The sequence below is a fragment of the Gracilinanus agilis genome, chromosome 4 (genome assembly GCF_016433145.1).
Source record: "Gracilinanus agilis isolate LMUSP501 chromosome 4, AgileGrace, whole genome shotgun sequence".
NCBI classification, from domain to species: domain Eukaryota; kingdom Metazoa; phylum Chordata; class Mammalia; order Didelphimorphia; family Didelphidae; genus Gracilinanus; species Gracilinanus agilis.
In genome coordinates, this window is record NC_058133.1 from 58,869,906 (window position 1) to 58,888,737 (window position 18,832).

General features: G+C 44.9%; 1 protein-coding gene across 1 annotated transcript in view; it reads right to left on the minus strand.

Moving 5' to 3' along the window:
• Positions 1-992: 992 nt before the first annotated feature.
• The window catches only part of ALDH9A1 (aldehyde dehydrogenase 9 family member A1), a 27,298-nt gene continuing 9,458 nt past the window's right edge, over positions 993-18,832 (minus strand). The window contains exons 2-10 of the mRNA XM_044674865.1: positions 17,119-17,248; positions 15,957-16,091; positions 14,610-14,806; positions 13,553-13,693; positions 10,428-10,616; positions 7,432-7,519; positions 4,881-5,022; positions 3,508-3,620; positions 993-3,307 (exon numbers count right to left, since the gene is read on the minus strand). Of these exons, the coding sequence (XP_044530800.1) occupies positions 3,213-3,307; positions 3,508-3,620; positions 4,881-5,022; positions 7,432-7,519; positions 10,428-10,616; positions 13,553-13,693; positions 14,610-14,806; positions 15,957-16,091; positions 17,119-17,248 (1,230 nt within the window). The 3' untranslated portion in view covers positions 993-3,212. The remainder of the gene's footprint in view (positions 3,308-3,507; positions 3,621-4,880; positions 5,023-7,431; positions 7,520-10,427; positions 10,617-13,552; positions 13,694-14,609; positions 14,807-15,956; positions 16,092-17,118; positions 17,249-18,832) is intronic.

Sequence of the window (18,832 nt, forward strand, 5' to 3'; positions counted from 1 at the left end):
CCTTTCTTTTTTCTTCCCTCCTTTTTAAAGGAACACAGCTAAGGCAGAAAGTTGCTTTGCATGACTATACATATTTATAATGGGTTTTGGTTTTCCTTGAGAGGGAGAAAGGATGGAGAGAACTTAGAACTGAAAATAAAATTTTAAAAAACTCTAAATCTTCTTGAGGCAATGTGATATTCCAGGATCTCATGAAGCCAACTAGATACAACACACAAGAACAGCCAGAGAAACCTTACCAACCATAGACTCCCTCTTCAGTTTGGCCTTTGGGTTGGATCTCCTCATCACAGCAGCAAAAATCTTCAACAAGAATCTTTTGTTGCTCTATCAACTGCACCACCTAGCTGCTTCTTGAGAAGCAGACATTTTCCTCTTTGCCTTGCTTTATACTTATGGTCAAAAGATTACTAATTATCTCCTTTGTTATATTAAAGGAATCTTGAATGGTTTTGCCATATGGAAGGACATCTTGAGGAAGAGAAATTTCAAGACAACCTTTTGCTTGAACAAATCAAACACATCGTCATAGTTAACAAATGGGTGGAATGTTCTCATCTTTCTGCTAATGACATAAAGTTAAGAGGGTGGCACACAGTCAAACACGGCTTGTTTAGCCAGCATGTTCCCTACTAATATATGTCCTCAGTGAGATATTTCACTAGAATTTGTCTATATATAGGAAAGGAGGCTTACCAGTCAGCAGCTGATATTACCTTGGTTACCTTTTGGGGAGACATCAATAACATTAAGATTTTTTTCCATGTTTTGGATATCTTCCTCCTTCCTCCTTCATTTACCTTATCGATGAATAATCCTTGAGTGCCTTCACAACGGACACATCTGCTATGGATCTCCTCGATGTGTACTTGGTACAACACACCTGTTTTTCCATTTTTTATCTTTTTTAGTGGCATTTCTGTCATCCACCCAGTATGAGATTCAATGAAATGGTTATACTATATTTAATGGCGAAAACAAATTCTGAAAAATTTTGCAGTTTCCTTTTTTTTTGTTTGTTTATTGTCCTCATTCCATTGTCAATCTTAGGTTCCCTCAGGATCTTTCCTAAGAAGCATTTTAGAATGAATATGGAGGAAAAACAAAATTTGGTAAGACTGAATAACAATCATCCCGAAGGAATTGCTCCTAATTTTCTATAATCCTTCTTTACACAATTTTAAAAAAAATATTTAACCAGGGCTGCCTTTGGCAGTCCTATCTCTGCCCTTGTCGAGGCATCTTTTAGTCTTTTAGTTACATTATGGCAATTGATTTACATCTGTTAAAAAATTTTTTTAAGTTCTGTAAAAAATAGTAAACAAGCAATTATGATTGGTCAATATCCATTTTTTGCTTATAGTAATTTCTTTAAAAAGATCAAGTTTGAGTCATATAATTGCATGCCACATCATTTTCACATTGTTTTCTACTAGATTTCTTCTAATCCTATCTTGGCTCTAAATTGATTGACTATACAAAGCCAATCATGGGATGTCTCCCATATCAATATTTGTTCATGAGAAGCAACGTGAAGTGAATAGAGCTAGTCTTGGGAAGATCTAAATGGAACTATCACCTCTGACAGACCAGCTGTGTGACCCTGGTCAAGTCCCAATCTCTCAGGGCTCCAGGGAACTCGTCAAGAACATAAAATACAGAAAACGTGCTGCCCGTAGAAGGAAATTTCCCAAGCAGGAACACCTTAGACCCAAGCCATCACACGTCTCATTTCTATCCCATCTTCTATTCTTCACTTCCAAATCTATTCTTCCTTCCCTCTCCCCTCCCCAGGAAGGTATCCCTTTTAATGAATAAAAGCCCTTAGTAAGCACTTACTCTGAGCAGGGACCCTCCCTGCCCTCAAAGAGCTGACATGTTAAGGAGGAAAATGAAATGCTCGCCCTGTGGACGGGGAGCAAAGAGTTTTAGGGGTTGGCAGCAGGGAGCTGGGAGAGTCGGACAGCCAGAGGGAAGGTGGCCCTAGCTGTGGCCCAAGCCTTGGCCTGGGGTGACCAGACCCATGCTGGCATCCCCCCGAAGGCTGGTATCTGCCAGGGACGGGGAAATCTAGTCCTGGGCTAAGCCTGGGCACTGCCTCTTCCTTCCCCGCTTCCACGCTGAAGCTTCCCACCTTTCCAAGCTATCCCATCTCCCCGCTCTCTTCTCGGGGCCCGGATGCGGAGCTTTCTCTCCCCTCTTTCCACAAGGTTAAAACTGGGCCAAGGGCAGCCGTCTGCCTCCGCATACGGCTCTGAGACCTGCTTGAAGATTTTATTTTTCATGATGAGCATTTAGGAGACGGAGCAGGACGGAAGCCACACAGAGGCTTGTACACCAACAGGAAAAAAAACAGGAAAATGAGCGGTTAGGAAAAAACCCTCTTGAATGGGTTTCCAGGAGTGTGATTCTACGGGACAGCGATCCTCCCCCACACACCTACTCTCTCTCTTTCTATAAAGCACGAGAACAAGAATGAGAACAAAGACCACTCGGCAGAGGCCAGGAAGGTCAGCAGAGGCCGCTCCATGGGCCTCAGCAGTGCCTGGACGATAAGGAGGAACGTCCAGAACCCCACAGAGGGAGGAACCCGGGAATGGAGACAGAAAAATCCCGGCTCCCCCCTTGGGCTCTCTTCCAAGGAACAGATTTCAAGGTGGTCCTGAACTATTCACACTGTTATTTGTCTTCGTTCCTGGGTTCATTTTATATATTTGAATTCAAACAACCCAAATGTTCCCAGGCTGGATGCTGTGATTTATTGGCCTTCGGTGAAGGGCTCATTCCTGCATTAACAGGACAAAAAGGGTTCGTTTTGTCCGGAGGCGTCCGATGAGGCTGTGGAAGGGGAGGTCAGGCGGCGGGAAGGCCGGGAGAGGCAGACGGACAGACGTCTTTGAGAAGGCCGTCGTGACGGGCTGCCCGCGATCACTGACTCGCAGCAGCTCCACGGCTCCTCCTCTTCTCAGCTGCCCGAGCCGACCACGAGGGGAGCGCAGAGGCCGCCGGGGACAACTCGGAGCCGGTCAGAGAAGCCCAGCGAGGCCGGACGGCGCCACCCCCACCCCCAGCTGACGAGGATTCCCGCCGGACAAAAGAAGCTGAGGCCGGTGGAGCTCATCTGTGGAAGACGCCATAACTCGTGCGAAGAGAGCGGTGCCGGGGGGAGGAAGAGGAGGGGGAGGAGCCGGTCCACAGGCGCCGTCCGCAACTCAGAACACGGACTCCACGTTGCCCATCTCCACGCAGACCGTCTTCAGCTGTGAATAATACTCCATGGTGATGCGGCCGTTCTCTCTGCCAAACCCTGAAAGAGAGCGAGGCCGGGTGAGGTGGGAGGCCCCAGGCAGAGAGTGGACATGGCCACCCGCGTCATGTGGAAGGAGGAAGGGTGCGTGCGTGGGTGCGTGTGTGCGTGGGTGTGAGCACACGTGTGTGCGTACCCCGCCAAGAACCCTTGGGGGTCTCTGGGCTCCTTTTCAGCCCCCCTTTCCCCGGACAGCCCACCTGACATCTTGTAGCCCCCAAAGGGCAGCTCCACCGGGCTGACGTTGTAGTTGTTGATGTAGCACACGCCGGCCTGGAGCTCGGCCACCACGCGGTGAGCCCGCTGGAGGTCCCTGCAGGGGAAAACAGTCGCTGAGATCCACGTCTGCGAGCCGTCCAGGCTTCTGAGGGGATTTAGCCAGAGGAGGGCCCGGAGAAGCTGGTTCTCCTTCCAGAAGGGCTCTAGAAGGCCCCGGGCCTCCGGGCAGAGATCAGGGTTTGGGTTTTATAAGTTCACGTCAAAAACCTTCCCAAAGGGCAGCTGGGTTCGGACAGCGGCCAGAGTGCCAGACCTGGAGAGGGAGGTCCTGGGCTCAAATGTGGCTGCAGGACCCTGGGCAAGTCCCGGGCGCCCCCGCCTAGCCCGCTCTTCTGCCCCAGCACTGATCCCCAGCCCTGGCTCTGGGCCAGAAGGTGAGGAAACCAGGCTGCCCATCCAGGTGGGGAGCCCGTCTGCCTTCATGGCGACACGGCCACACCGAGGCCTGCAAGCTCACCCTCTTCAACTCCCACACCAAAAATGGGGATTCTCCCTTGGGTTCGGGGCTGACAGCAGTGGCCAACCTCCACGAGGACTCAGCTGGCCTGACCTCCCCCACCAATGAGTGCCTGCCGAGCCTGGGAGGGTCATGGGATGGGCCGCCACTGGGGCTCCCGGCCCAGCACACGTTCCCCGTCTCCCCCGTCTCCTCACCTGCCCCCCTTCCCAGGTGACATCTCCCACCCATGGCCCTCGCCTTGTGTGTCGCCACTCCAGGCCGGCCTCCCTGCCTTCCTCAGTGGCTAAAGAAGGTCGCCCTCCTCTAAACACCTGGGGCGGCCTCTCAGATCTCAGATAAAATCCTTTTGGGGGCATTCGGGTCCCTTCATGGCCTTCAGCCCCCACATGCCTGGGCAGCCTTCTCGCGCCTCCCTGCCCATCAGACACTCTCCATCCAGCGGCCCAGCCTCCCACAAGGGGCCCCATCTCCGGCCGTGGCCACATCCTCCAGGCCTGGAAGGTCACCTCCTCTCTGTCTCCTGGACGCTTTGGCTTCCCTCAAGTCCCAGCTTATCCCCAGCCTGTGGGATTTTTACCAAGAAAAGCCCTTCTTGACCCCCTCCCCATACGAGGGCCCTCCCCCTGCTGAGGGTCCCGGGGCCTTGTGTGTGGGTTTCCCCCATTAGTCGGGGAGCTCCTGGGGTGCAGGGCCTGGCACCCAGCAGGTGCTGTACAAATGGCCCTCCTTGTGCCACGTGTGGGGCACAAACACGGAAGACGCCCCATTAGAGGCCTGGCCCCAGCGGCCCTCGGACACACAGCCTCTGACCCGCTGCCCAAAGGCTGGCCATACCTTGTGAAGACACCGGCCGCAAGTCCAAAGTTCGTGTCATTGGCTCTCCCAAGGACCTCTGCCTCTGTGTCAAAGGGCAAAATGGCCATCACTGGCCCAAAGATCTCCTCCCTCACACACGTCATGGTATCTTCGCAATTTGCTGCAAGCAAACAAAACAAAATGCAGCAAAAACAGACTTTCGTGACGTGGCAACGCTTTCTGATATGATACCTGAAAGAATTCTCCTTTACTGTTGAAAGAAGCCTTTGTTTGCAGTTACATTCTTCTTTATTTAAGAAGAAAGTATGTAATAAATTTTAAAAGCTCATAAAAACAGGTCAATGAGACTTAATTATTCACTTTATGATGAAATTAATGCAAAATTCCTCTTAATTTTAAGCTACTCTAATAGTATGACTGAACCTTCATAGGCCTACACATGAACAGTGATTTGGATCAGAGGTGAGCAAACTATGGCCAGGGGGACACACCTGCCCACCTTTTGCTTTTGTAAAAAACATTTTTGGCTCGACTGCTATACAAAAGCAAGTTATGGCTCAAACTGAAGACTGCCAACTCCCAACTTAGAAGAGAACTTCCATCAAGTGGGACTGTCCATAATGAAAATGCTGCAAGACAAGGGCAGCATTAAGAGACTTCTCCCCAGGTGAATGATTACATTATAATTAGTCTAGATCTAAATTCTTACTGTTTTCTAATACCCTGAAAATGCATAATCCATAGGACAACTATTAACTAGAACATTTAATTCACCCAAACACATCATTATTTACAGAGGATAATAAAGCAAGCTATAGTGCCAGACTGTCTTGCCAATCGTGAGCTCTGCAGACAAGAACTATCATATGATAAAAAAAAAAATGAGGGGGATGAAATAGGCTGCCCACCTCCAGAGAAAGTGTTATGGATTCATCTGTACAGATTGAGGCTTTTCTTTTTAAAGACAGAGCTAATGTGGAAATTTGTTTTGACTGATTATACATGTTTGTAATGGGTTTTATTTTTCTTGCTTTCTCAACCGGGGGAGAACAAAGGAGAGAATTCAGAAATGAAAATAGGATAAGATAGTAATGAAACACATAGGGATGGGGGGACGGGGGGAGAAAGCTGGCATAATTCTTGCCTACAATTTAATTCACCAAGGTGAATTAAAAAATTTTAAAAAGTGAATAAAAGTGGACCTTTAATCAGAAGTAAAAATGGCCTGTAGTTACCTATAAATCGCAAGAGAATAAAGGTAGGATTAGGTTACATCTATGTCAAAGAATTTTTCTTAGCTCTTAGTTCATGGTTTTTAACTCTAAGTTGAGAATTTCATTAAGAGGTGGCCTATTTTATTTCCAAGATTAAAATGCACCTATAAGATACTCGTGTCTGTCCCAGCCTTTATGTCTGATTTCTTTAAATTATAAATACAAAAAAAATCACCACTCCAGAATTTGTTAAAATTTAGTTTGTTCTTATCTTTAAGATAAAGTCTATTAGCCCATCATAAATGTTTATTAGATCCAGAAATGCACAAAGGCCATTAGTTAAGGCTATTTTGTGGTGTGTTGGGGTACAAGGTCAGTTTACAGTACTTAACTAAGATTCCTGAGCAAGGAAGAAGTGGACAAGAGGGCCTGAGTTATCTTGTGTCATCACGTTCTCATCTTCCAAAAGCACACGATGAAAGTTCTTCCTTTTTGAGCTTAAAGATAATTAAGCTATAGATATGTCTATATCTACATATTTTTTCAAACTTTTCCTTCTGTCTTAGAATCGATACTATCCATTTCAAAGCAGAAGAGTGGTTAAGTGATGAGTGTTAAGTGACTTGCCCAGGGTCACACAGCTGGGAAGTGTCTTGAGATCAGATTTGAACCCAGGACCTCCCGTCTCTAGGCCTGGCTCTCAATTAATGAGCCACTTAATTGCCCCTCTGGATATAATACTTAAAGCTTTCCTGGGCAGTTCCCTCCATCTCCCAAGGTTGTTTTCAAAATCAAATGGCATCATCATCGTCAAGTATTTATCAGCACTGTGCCTGGTCCATAGCAAGCACTATATAAATGTTAGCTATAATTGTTGTTGTTATTACTCTCCAATGTGTATAAAATGCTGTTAATGAAGGTTAAAGTGACGCAGACCCTCAGGGCCGCCACCTCTTGGTCGCAGGAAGGGCCTGAGAAACACACTTTCAGACACAAGCAATACGGCACAACCCACGTCTGGGAGCCCTTCTGCTAGAGGAGGAGGAATGGCACACAACGCTTTAGAACAGTACAAAAATGTGTTTTTCTTCATTTGTTACAAGAAGGACATTTTGAGGCAGTAAGAGGGGCAATGGAATAGTGATAATGAAGCAAAAAAGAAAAAAAGGCAACCGATAAAACATTTTCCAAAAGCCACCAGAGAGCAGAAGGAAGCCAAGAAGGTGGCAGGCGACAGCGCTCTTTGTAGGTAGTAGGTGGTGTTCGTGTTTGTGGATGATTTCCTAGTTGATACTTTCTTTAAAAAACCGAACAAACTCCCATAAAATGCCCGATCGGAAGGGCAAGAGGCATACCCAGGATGCAAGGCTTCATGTAGTATCCGTTCTTTAACTTGGGGTCCTCCGGTACGTACACGTCGCCGCCACACAGCACCTCGGCACCCTACAAAGAAAACCAGTATTGAGTTTATGGCGACCCAAGAGCAGGAACTTTGTGCCAGGCGAGGGATCCCCGGGGACGGGCCTGACCTCCCTTCTCCCCTCCGGCCTTTCCTCTCGCCTCTCCCAGGCCTGGGAGGCGGCCAGGACTCGATTCCCCGCTCCTCAGCACAGAGCGGCAGCGTCTGTCCATCACGGCTCCTTTTTCCTCAGAACGAGCTTCCCTGCTGGGCCTTCTCTTCCCGCCCAGCCCCATCGCTCCCCCGCCAGGGCTTCTTGCCGTCGCCCCCATCCGAAGAGACAAGATGGAAGCGAGCCTTCCGCGGCTCCCTAGACACGGCCTCTGCCGCTCCTCTCCCCTCCCTTCCCAGCCTCTGCCTCCCTTGGCAGCCAGCAGCTCCGTCTGCCCTCCGGGCTAACTCACCTTTGCCCTGGCTGTGGGCCCCGGAGCCCAGGGCCGGAGCCAGAAAGGCCCCGTGTGACGCGTGAGCCCGAGCCGGGAAAGTTCAGTGACTGACACGACCTCCTACTAGGAGGAAGGTCAGAGGTAGGATCTGAACCCAGTTCTCCCGCTCTACAGCCAGAGCTATTTCTCCCGGATCCCCCGCCTGCCTCCGAGGCTCCCTGGCCTCCTCCACGGGGACTGAGAGACGCATCCCGAGGCCTGTCCTTGGCCACCTTCTCGTCTCGGCAACGTCAACAGAAGCAGGGAGGCCCAGAGGACGGAGGCCCTGGCAGCACGTCCTCTCCTGCTCTGTCTCTGTGCGTGTCCCGGAAGGCACGTATTTAATAAACGCTCATGGAACTGGGATGGGGAAGAAGAGGACTGCTTTGGGCCATGCTGAGTCTGAGGGGCCAAAGAGATGCCCGCAGAGGCAGGTGCCCAACACTGAGCTGTACATGTTCAAGAAGGTGCCCACGGCTGGGAGTCGTGTGTGGAGAGAGCGCCGCCCCCGTGGAAGCAGAGGAGACCGCCGAGGGAGTGAGGAGAGCGTGCCCTGGACGGAGCCTGGAGGGCGGGCCAGGCTGGGCGCGCAGGAGAGAGGGCACCCTCTGCAGACGGTAAGAGTTTTAAAATGATGCATCAGGGAAATGATCATCCCTGTCTTAGAAATGAGAAAACGGAAGCAGAGAGAAGCGGAGAGGCTTGCTCAGGGTCACAAAACCAGTAAGAAACGGAGGTTGGATTTGAACTCAGATCTTCTTGGCCCAGGGGTGATACACTATCCTCTGCATCCCCCAGCAGTGCTACACTCAAAGTCTATTGATTCACAGGAAGACAAAAAAGTCAAATAAATGATAAGGACCTATTTCTGGCCAAATTAGCACATTGAGCATTGCTGAAGGAAAGGATGACTTCATTTTAACAGCATGTTTCCCTAGACAAGTTAAAATATGAAAACCCTTCTACCATCTGCTCCATAAATTCCTATCAGAAAGAACTCCCATGGGTAAAATTTCAGTCCTTTAACTAGGATTCCAAAGGAAGCAATAGATTTTCTACAAACAAAATCAGAAAAGAGAACCCAAACTGAATGTGGAGCCCTCAGGGGAAAGCTTTCAAAGTATACAGGAAAATTAATGAATAGGACTCCTTCCAACAACTCTTAATGTCAGAAATGACATGGCTAGAGGCAAAAATAACATGAGGCCTAGGGATGATTTTAGAACAAGGAATATCTCTTCACCTCACCTCAAAAGTGTGCACATCCCCTCCGAGCTCTTGAGCTCCTCCATACAAGGGAACATCCTTCTCTCCACCCGAACAAGCTGAAAAGGACCAGGATGCCAAGAATCCCTGCCCCCCGCCCAGGACCAGATGTTCCGGAGAAGTCCAAACCCCTCACACTCTTGGACTCAAGGCTAAGCTTTCTAATGGAGCAGAACAGTCTGTAACACTACCCATTCTCAAGCGGACTTAGAAGCTTTGTTTCCTAGAGGTCCTGTTTCTGATCATCTGTCATCCTTCGGGCATTTCCAATTCTGGAATAGCTGAGCACAAAAGAATGACTTCCTTAGTATATATTGTTAGAAAGTTTCTCCAAATAGAAGTCCCTCAACCATCAAATCCCATAGCTCCAACCTCTTAGGACTTTGTGGAATTCTGATTCTATCATTTAACACATTACCTATTCCTTCCAGTTTCTGTCATCCCCACATCTTATAGGAATCAATGAATAAACAATTAAGGACCTCCTATGTACCAGGCACTATGCTAAGTGCTGGTGCCTTCTATGTCTATTTAACAAGCTATTTCTGGATGGAGGGTTATAAGACTAGAGAGCTCTAAGCAGTCCCTCATCGGAAAGATCTATAGAACAAAATACAAGCAATGCCAAGCAGAGAAGACCCCAGAAATCTCGCTGTTGTCAATGCACACAATCAGAAATGTCCTTGTATGTTATCCGTCAGTTGCCTGGAAGCACCTCCATCTAGTGGCGGCTCTCAGAAGTGCTGGGGCAGAAAACAAGAACACAAGCAGCATGGGGACAGGATGCCAAGAACAAATGTTTGGGGTTTTGGTGGTGAAGATGAAGTGGGGGTGGAATAGAATTCCAATAAGCCTGAGGTTTCCCCACCATTCAATTTTATCTCCCCAAAAGTCACCTGAGGCAGAGCCCCAGGTGGTGAATTATGAATCCTGCCCCCAAGGAAGTCATTATTGGTGGGGAAGAAGTCAAAAAGGGAGTGATAAGGGAAAATAAGATTACAAAAAAGATAGAAAAATAATCATCAAAGCTCTCAGAAGGAAGAAAATCCAGAAACTTTGAACATAAGCATAAATCAGCTGTGTGGGGAAGAATGCTTCATAGGTTCAGATTAGTGGCCAGACAGAAATAAATATATAGGAGAACCAAATATTGTAATATCTGACAAAAAAAAATGAGACCCACACCTTCCTGATTTCTCACCTGTTTCTTTGCCTCTTCAATGAACCCAAGGACACGCTCTAGATGTGGCTGGTTAATGAGAGGGCCCATTCTTGTGTCTTCAAGAAGGGGGTCCCCAATCTTTATATTCTGGGTTTGTTTTACTACTTCCTCTGTGAATTTGTCCAAAATTTCCCTTTGCACAAATACTCTTGTGCCATTACAACAAACCTGGGGAGGGGAGAAGAGGAACAAAGAACATAAAGTATATAAGAAAAAAAATCACTAAAATATAAGAAGTCTAAAATGAAAAATAAAGGTTCTTTCTCTCCCTGAGCATTTTTCCAATATCAGAAAGACTATCACATGCCCCACTATATAGATAACACCCAATCAAACACACTATCCTTTATAGAAGATAAGACTGGTCTGCTGGGTTTATTATTATTTGTCTGAGCTGAGTTGTTTATTTTAAAACCATCCTGAGATCCATACTGCTACTGTCCTACCTCCATACATGAGCTTATTTTGGTGGCTTTTTTGGGGGGGGGAGAGAGGGGGGTTGGCGGGGTATTCGGACAAGGGAAAGTTGGTAAATAAAAGGATCAAGAATCACTGATTTCAATTGTGTGTTGGCTAAGGGGGATTAGGGGTGTTTGGGGGAGAGGAAAAGAGCATGAAAATGTAACTAGGGGAAAATATTAAAAAAAAAAGAATCACTGATTTCTCTCCTCCCAAAAGAAAGTGAAGTCATTAAGCTCAAATTTTGCTTGTTTCTGTTTTAAGGAGAATTATTTTTTGAACTGAAGGGGCCAAACAAAAATATACAATAAGAGAGTCAAAATCCAAAATAGGTAGGGAGAGAAAAGAGCACCTCGCTACCCTTTATTTCTCATCACCAGTCCCAAATAAACCCAGGAAGAGGGCAGCGAGGTGGCACAGTGGAGAGGGCACTGGGCTTGGAGTCAGGAAGACTCTTCTTCAGTTCAAATCTAGCCTCTTGCACTTACACTGTGACCCTGGGCAAGTCACATAACCCTGTTTGACCCTGTTCTCTTCATCTGTAAAATGAGCTGGAAAAGGACATGGGAAACTAGTCCAATATCATTGCCAAGAAAACCCCAAATGAGGTCATGAAGAATGGGACACACCTCAACAACAGGGAAAACTGGAAGTCGAAACCTCACAGGGAGGGCAGCTAAGGGGCTCAGTGGATAGAGACTGGATCCTGGGTTCAAATGTGGTCTCAGTATTCCCCAGCTGTGGAACCCTGGGCAACTGAATCCAATTGCTCAGCCCTTACTGCTCTTCTGCCTTAAAACTTATACTTAAGTGTTGCTTCTAAGACATAAGGTAAGAGTTTAAAAAAAAAAAAATGTTTTCAGGGGCAGCTGGGTAGCTCAGTAGGTTGAGAGTCAGGCCTAGAAATGGGAGGTCCTAGGTTCAATCTGGCCTCAGACACTTCCCAGCTGTGTGACCCTGGTCAAGTCACTTGATCCCCATTGCCTAACCCTTACCACTCTTCTGCCTTGGAGCCAATAACACAGTATTGACTCCAAGATGGAATAATATAATATAATATAATTATAATATAATATAATCATAATAGTATAATATAAAATATAATATAATAAATATAATATATTATTATAATATGATATAAATATAATACAACAAAACAAAATAAAATAAATGTTTTCTAAACTTCATGGTGAATGAGGCAAGTACTAGAGGACAAGAAACAAGCAAATTTCCCCATTCTCCCAAGAGAAGAATCTAGAAGTAAACACCGGTGAGCCTGACTTTGATTCCTGGCAAAATTCCAGAGTATATTATTCCAGGGATGGTTAACCAACATCTTTAATGTCTAAAAAAAGATGTGTTGATCAGAGAGCCATCAAGTGCCATCCAGGGGGGGAAGCTGAGTAGCTCAATGGATTGAGAGTCAGGCCCAGAGACAAGGTCCTGGGTTCAAATCTGGCCTCAGACACTTTCTAGCTGTGAGACCCTGGGCAAGTCACTTGACCCCCAATTGCCTACCCTTACCACTCTTCTGCCTTGAAGCCAATACACAGTATTGACTCCAAGACAGAAGGTGAGGATTAAAAAAAAAAAAAAAGGTCAGGCCAGGTCAGTGGCCTGTGATTCCATGTCCCCTTTTGGCCCGGGTTACAAATCTGAGAGGAATGTTGTCATTTACTAAGATTTTAGAAAAAGAAGGAAGAAAATCTTCTCATGCTACTTGGATGGACAAGATGGAAAAATTAATTATACTCTACAAAAGTATGATTAGAGAGATGTGGAACCGGTTAAATTTAATGGATCCAGGTCAAGTTGGAAGAAGTTCCCTAGTAAAGTATCCTTGACATTTTGCTTTTTGATATTTTCATCAGTGACTTTGATAAAGGCACAGAGGGTATATTTATAAATTTTCAGATGACACAAAACTAAGAAAGAGATCATTGAAAGCCAAAAATCTTGCTATGAAAGATGCCTTCAAGCCTGTGAAGGGCTGGGATGCGGAAGATTAGGTTTGTTCCTTTGGACCCCAAAGGGCAGTACTAGGAGAAATGAGGGAAAATTAAAGGGTCAGAATTGAGTTAAAGTTAGGTATCAGGAAAACCTTTCTAACGATTAGTTACCCAGAAGTGGGATGGGGGCCTTGGAAGGTAGTGGATTCCCCTTCCCCAGACACCTTTTATCCAAGGTTGGATGTCCACCTATACAATATGGTAGAGAAAATTCTAATTCCCCTCTCGGTTAGGGTGATATGGCCTCTGAGTCCCTTTACATTGTGAGATATTACGATTCTGTGAATGAATCCTCTTAAAAATGAAATACTTCACGGGCAACTTGGTGACTCAATGGATTGAGAGCCGTTCAAATATGACCTCAGACATTTCCTAGCTGAGTGACCCTGGGCAAGTCATCTAACCCCAATGGCCTAGCCCTTACCACTCTTCTATTGATGCTAAGACAGAAGATAAAGGTTTAAAAAATAAAATAAAATCCGTCAGAGCTAATTGTCACTAAAGCTAAAGCCAGGAAACATTGAGATTTCCTACTCACCTCCCCAGAGAGGAGCTGGACAACTGCCCAGCTGTGCTCAGCACAGAAGAACCTGTTCATTCTAGGCACAGTGCATTATCTTGGGGGAAGGTGCATACCTCGCCTTGAGAGAGGAAGTTTGCCATCATGGCTCCCTTCACAGCATTCTCTAGGTCACAGTCTGAGAAGATGATGAGGGGAGATTTGCCTCCAAGCTCCAGGGTGACAGGCTTGACTCCCTTGGACGCCAGCTCCATGATCTAACAGGACAAGCACGAAACACTCAGTGGACAATCCATCATTTCTCAGCCTCTGCCCCTTAGCCAGCTTCCTTCACCTCCTGTGGGTGCCTGTGATGCTCCCACCTTCTACAGGAATTCCCCAGGCTCCCTGGTGGCTCCTAGCTTCCTTCTGAGCCTACCCTCCCTTTCTACTGCATCTATCTTTTATTTACATCCTGCCTCCTTTCCTTCTGTCTCTGCCACTGCAATAGGAGGTCATGGAGAAGAGGGACTGTTTTAGTCTTTTTCTACATCCCTGGACCTAAGCACAGCAGTAGTGCTTAAAAGTAGGCACTTAATAAACGTCTACTAACTGACCCAACCTTATTAAAATGCAACCTTCCCCAGAGAGGGTTAATACCAAATATTGCTTAAACTTCTAAATTAGGACAGAAGAAAGGCTATATTCATACACATGACTGAAAAGGAGGGAAAAGTCCTTTCACAATTCCTACGTGGCATAGAGTGGCTAGAAGTCAGAGTACATATTAAGGTGGGAAGCACAAAGTTTATCTAAAAAATGCATTTTAAATGACTTTCTTCTAACATACCACTTTAAAAGTAGTAAGCCACTAAACAATACAGCTTAACAGTTTACTCTCTGAAATATTAAACGTGTCCTCTGAAACATACTAAAAAGAAGGAAATCATGATTTCCGCCTCAGTTTGGACGAATGCAAACATACCATTTCAGCCACCCAGAGTGTGCTGCCTGCCCACCTTTATACCACTTAGATAAGCCTAGATGTCCAGCTAAAAACACTTTCCTAACACAAATTGAAAAAAAATTAAAATCAGCGAGTGTCTAGAAAATATGGTGAGTAGGAAAAAACACATCTAATGACACTGACAAGTGCCGCCAGTTCCTTGCTCCCTAAATACCCTCCTTACATACCTTCTTGCCCGTGGGCACACTGCCAGTGAAAGAAATTTTGGCCACATCAGGATGCTGGCACAGGAACTGGCCGGTGGCGGCCCCACCCTGAACCACATTGAAGAGCCCACGAGGCACCCCGGCCTGAGCATAGATTTCGGCCAGCAGCACCGCTGACACTGGTGTGAAGGGAGAAGGCTTAAAGACCATGGAGTTACCTGCATACCAAAGAGAGGATGCTAGGAAAGATTTTCATGTTCAGTCCCCTCCCATCCATCTTTGTACTGAAGAACACAGGTCACTTTTCTCCCATCGTGGTTCTTGCCATTTAGCTCCCCTAAAAAGCACAACACTCTGCCTACCAACTCCCTTCCCTTGCCAATGTCTGCTCAGAATAGGGGCAAGAATCAATCAAAGGAATAAAAGTCCACATGCCTCCCTAACTCTCATGTTTTAGATCGATCTTCTCTTAACTTCTAGAGCAGGGGTGGGCAACCTTTTTGGCCATGAGAGCCATAAACGCCACATTTTTTTTTAATGTAATTTCGTGAGAGCCGTACAGTGCTCACAGTGTGGCTCCTGTAACAGCGCCTGAAAAAAACCTGACTTTATGGCTCCTGCAGAAAGAGCCATACGTTGCTGACCCCTGCTCTAGAGGATGACCATAAAACCACCTGCTACATTCATTGCCTCTTCTCAACCCCAACATGTGCCTTAGCCCTATTCCATCTGATTTGCTTCTGACCTTATCACTCAATGGAAATCCTCTCACCCAGAGAGCAAATGAATCCTTAACAGTCTTTTCTCGGCCCTTATTCTTCTGGCCCTGGCTCTGTAGCCTTGGAGGCTGGTGTCCATTCCCTTCTGGACAGCCTCCCCTCAGGATTCACGAGGCTTACCTCCTCCATCCTTTTTGCAAATCCTCATCCTTGTCCCACCCCCTATGAATAAGTGTACCCCAAGACTCTGTCCTGGGCCCTCTTCTCTTATCTCACCCAAATTTTTTTGGTGACTTCATTAGCTCCCATGATTTCATATCTCATCTCTCTGCAGAAGATGCCAACATCTACAAAACTAGAATCAGTCTTTCTCCTGGACTTTTGTCCTACAACCAACTGCAGGTCCCACAAGTACCTCAAACTCCAAATGTAACACAGAACTTATCTTTTCCCCAAACCACCTCCTTTTCTTAACTCCACTACTACTAATGCTTAGGGCCCCTCTACCACCTTCCTTCTCATTCAATGTACAAGCAATGGGAAGTGAGTTGCTTCAGTCCAGGCATAAGACCTGCCATGTATACAGGAGACATTCAGCCAATAAGAATTTATGGATTTAATCTTAACAGGCTGTAGTCTCCATCCTTACCACAAGCCAAAGCAGGAGCCGACTTCCAACAGGCAATCTGGAAAGGGTAGTTCCACGCTCCAATTCCAACACATACCCCAAGAGGTTCCCGTCTGGTATATCCAAACGATCCATGAGGCAGCTGGATATGCTCACCTAACAAGAAGCACAGAAGAGCAGCTACAACTCTGTTCTCCCCCCATAGCCCTCCATGATCCCTGTCTCCCTGATGTTCCCCAAGTAAAACATGCTCATTCCTGCCTCTGCCTCCCAGGTGTCCTCCCTTTTGTGCTATGTCCCCCTCTGAGCTCTAATTGTCCACTTAATCAAACCCTACCCATCCCTCAAAACAGAGTTCAATTCTCCCATCACCCATGATCATTCCCTGATAACTCTAGTCTAGACTAAATTGATCATTTTCCTTCCCAACCACATATGACATTCTGTGTGTGAAGATGCACATATGTATGTGTACACATATATTATAAATATGTAAAAACATACAAACCCCCACATACATACGTGTATACACACAAATATACGTATCCATATACAAAGAGAGAAAAAATAGGGAGAGGGGGAGAGGATATGTATATTTTGCACTAAAAAGTCTCTCGTCTTTTATTTCAGATATATCAGTCCTGTTTTTCCAACAAAACTGCAAACTCCTTGACAGCAGGAGCCATGATGCATACTATTTTTGTATCTCACATAATTCTGACTAGAGGGAATAATTAATAAATACTTCCCAAATTGCTGAATCTCAAAGGTGACACTGACCAACTTTAGCTTAATTCTCATTCCAAAAGCCAGCCAATGATATCTTGTTTTGTACAAAGAACTACAGAGAAGGAAGCTAACTTATCCAAATTAAGTCAGTGAATATAGAATAGAACTAGGAAGAACATTCAAGAAACTGAGTCTGAGGATTATCACCCAAATAATGAACTCAGATAATCAAAAATTGTTTGGAGATTGCAGTCCACTATACTAGACACTAACTTCTAAGAAATTTTCAGATTTAATGTGGAAGGCAAAAGTACAGAACATACCAGTTAATTTGAAATCACTAAACGAGATAAGGGTTTCTCCAATGAAAGGCAAAGTCATAATTCTCACTGCTATAAATGTTTCCCAAACTTATAGTTTGATCCCCAAAACCCAGTCAATGGCGTGATCTTACCTGCCATGGAACAGGCCAAGCCTGCATAATACTCTAAGCACTGCCAACATGTCTCAACATCTAATCGGGCCTCAAAGATGGACTTCCCATTGTTGATAGACTCCAATGTAGCTATTTCTTCCTTCCGTTCCTTTAGGAAATGACAAAAACCCAGCAGATTAAAAACTCAACACCTCCTAAGTTTACCCCCCTATCAACTTATGCAAAACAGACAAGCTGTCTAGTTTGTGCATTTAAAATTGCCTCCAGAAGAAAATGGAAAAAGTGATAACAAGGACTGATTACAGGGAAAAACAGAAACAATTAATATCCAATAGTTATTTCCCCCAAAATACTTGTGGGAGTGACATCAAATTCAAAATTTCACTTCAAGGTCTGTTAAGAAGAAAAGGGTTAGGAAGAAAGAATTTATTCATTTATACATATACACATATATGTATATGTATATATATATATTCACAAAGGATTATTAGAGAATTTGAAGAGAATAGCCTGACACACAATTGACAATGAAATATTTATAAATATTAACCCCTCAAATTCCATCCAAAGGAATTCAGAAGGAAGGAATCACAAAGTTAATTCTTCTATCAAACAGCTCTCATTTTATTCATAATTCTCATTCGAAGAACTATGCACAGTTCTACATTCCATAAGTATTCAGGAATATAAATATAAAAAGAAAAGCAACAAAAATAATCTTATACAGGATAATGTAAAGTGGAAGATTGGATAGACATTAAAAATCAGGTAAAAGGCAACAGTCAAGAAGAAGGAATTTTTTTCTAATTAAAAAAATATTTACATATTTTTGTAGTATATATTATATATTCTGTTTAATAATTTTATTTTTATATATAATAATTAATAATAGAATAACATAATGTAAAATATACATTATATTGTGTATTAAAATAATAAAATAATAATTAAAAATAAAATTTAAAAAGAGCATCTAGGGAACAAATTGGAAGAATGGCAATTAGGCAGCTCCCCATTGCCCTTGGGTATTACATTATAACACTTGGGAGAGTATAGTATTATTTTTTGACTCACAGGCAGACAACCTCATTGAAAGAACCCAAGCATTAATCGGATAGATCTTTATTTTAGGGAGAAGCTTGAAGTCACTGAAAGAACCATATCATAGTATTGATGGAAGAGGGTAATAGCTGGTCCATTCAATGGCATGGCAGAATCTGAGGTCCATTTTTCATTCACTGGCTTTCTCAGTGGGGACAATTAGGCCAAGCTCTTGAATGATTATAAATCTCATAGAAGACACTGAAATATTACAAGGACAGATGCAATCAATTCAGTGCCACTTGCAAACAAGAGCACCTGAAGGACACGATGGAATCTCTCACCTATTGCACTGGACGTGCTCCATCGCAAGGGCAAACACCTTTGATGAGTATTTTCTGTGTTTTAAGATTCGTTTGCTCCCAATAGTGATAGCATCACTGAATAAAGTTGTCTACAATCACATTCTCCAAGGACTTGTCTATGACTGATATATGCATCTTGATACTTTGTTAGAAGAGACCTCTAAGGTGTTTTTTTTAATCTACTCTTTTTTTTTTTTAAACCCTTGTACTTCGGTGTGTTGTCTCATAGGTGGAAGATTGGTAAGGGTGGGCAATGGGGGTCAAGTGACTTGCCCAGGGTCACACAGCTGGGAAGTGGCTGAGGCCGGGTTTGAACCTAGGACCTC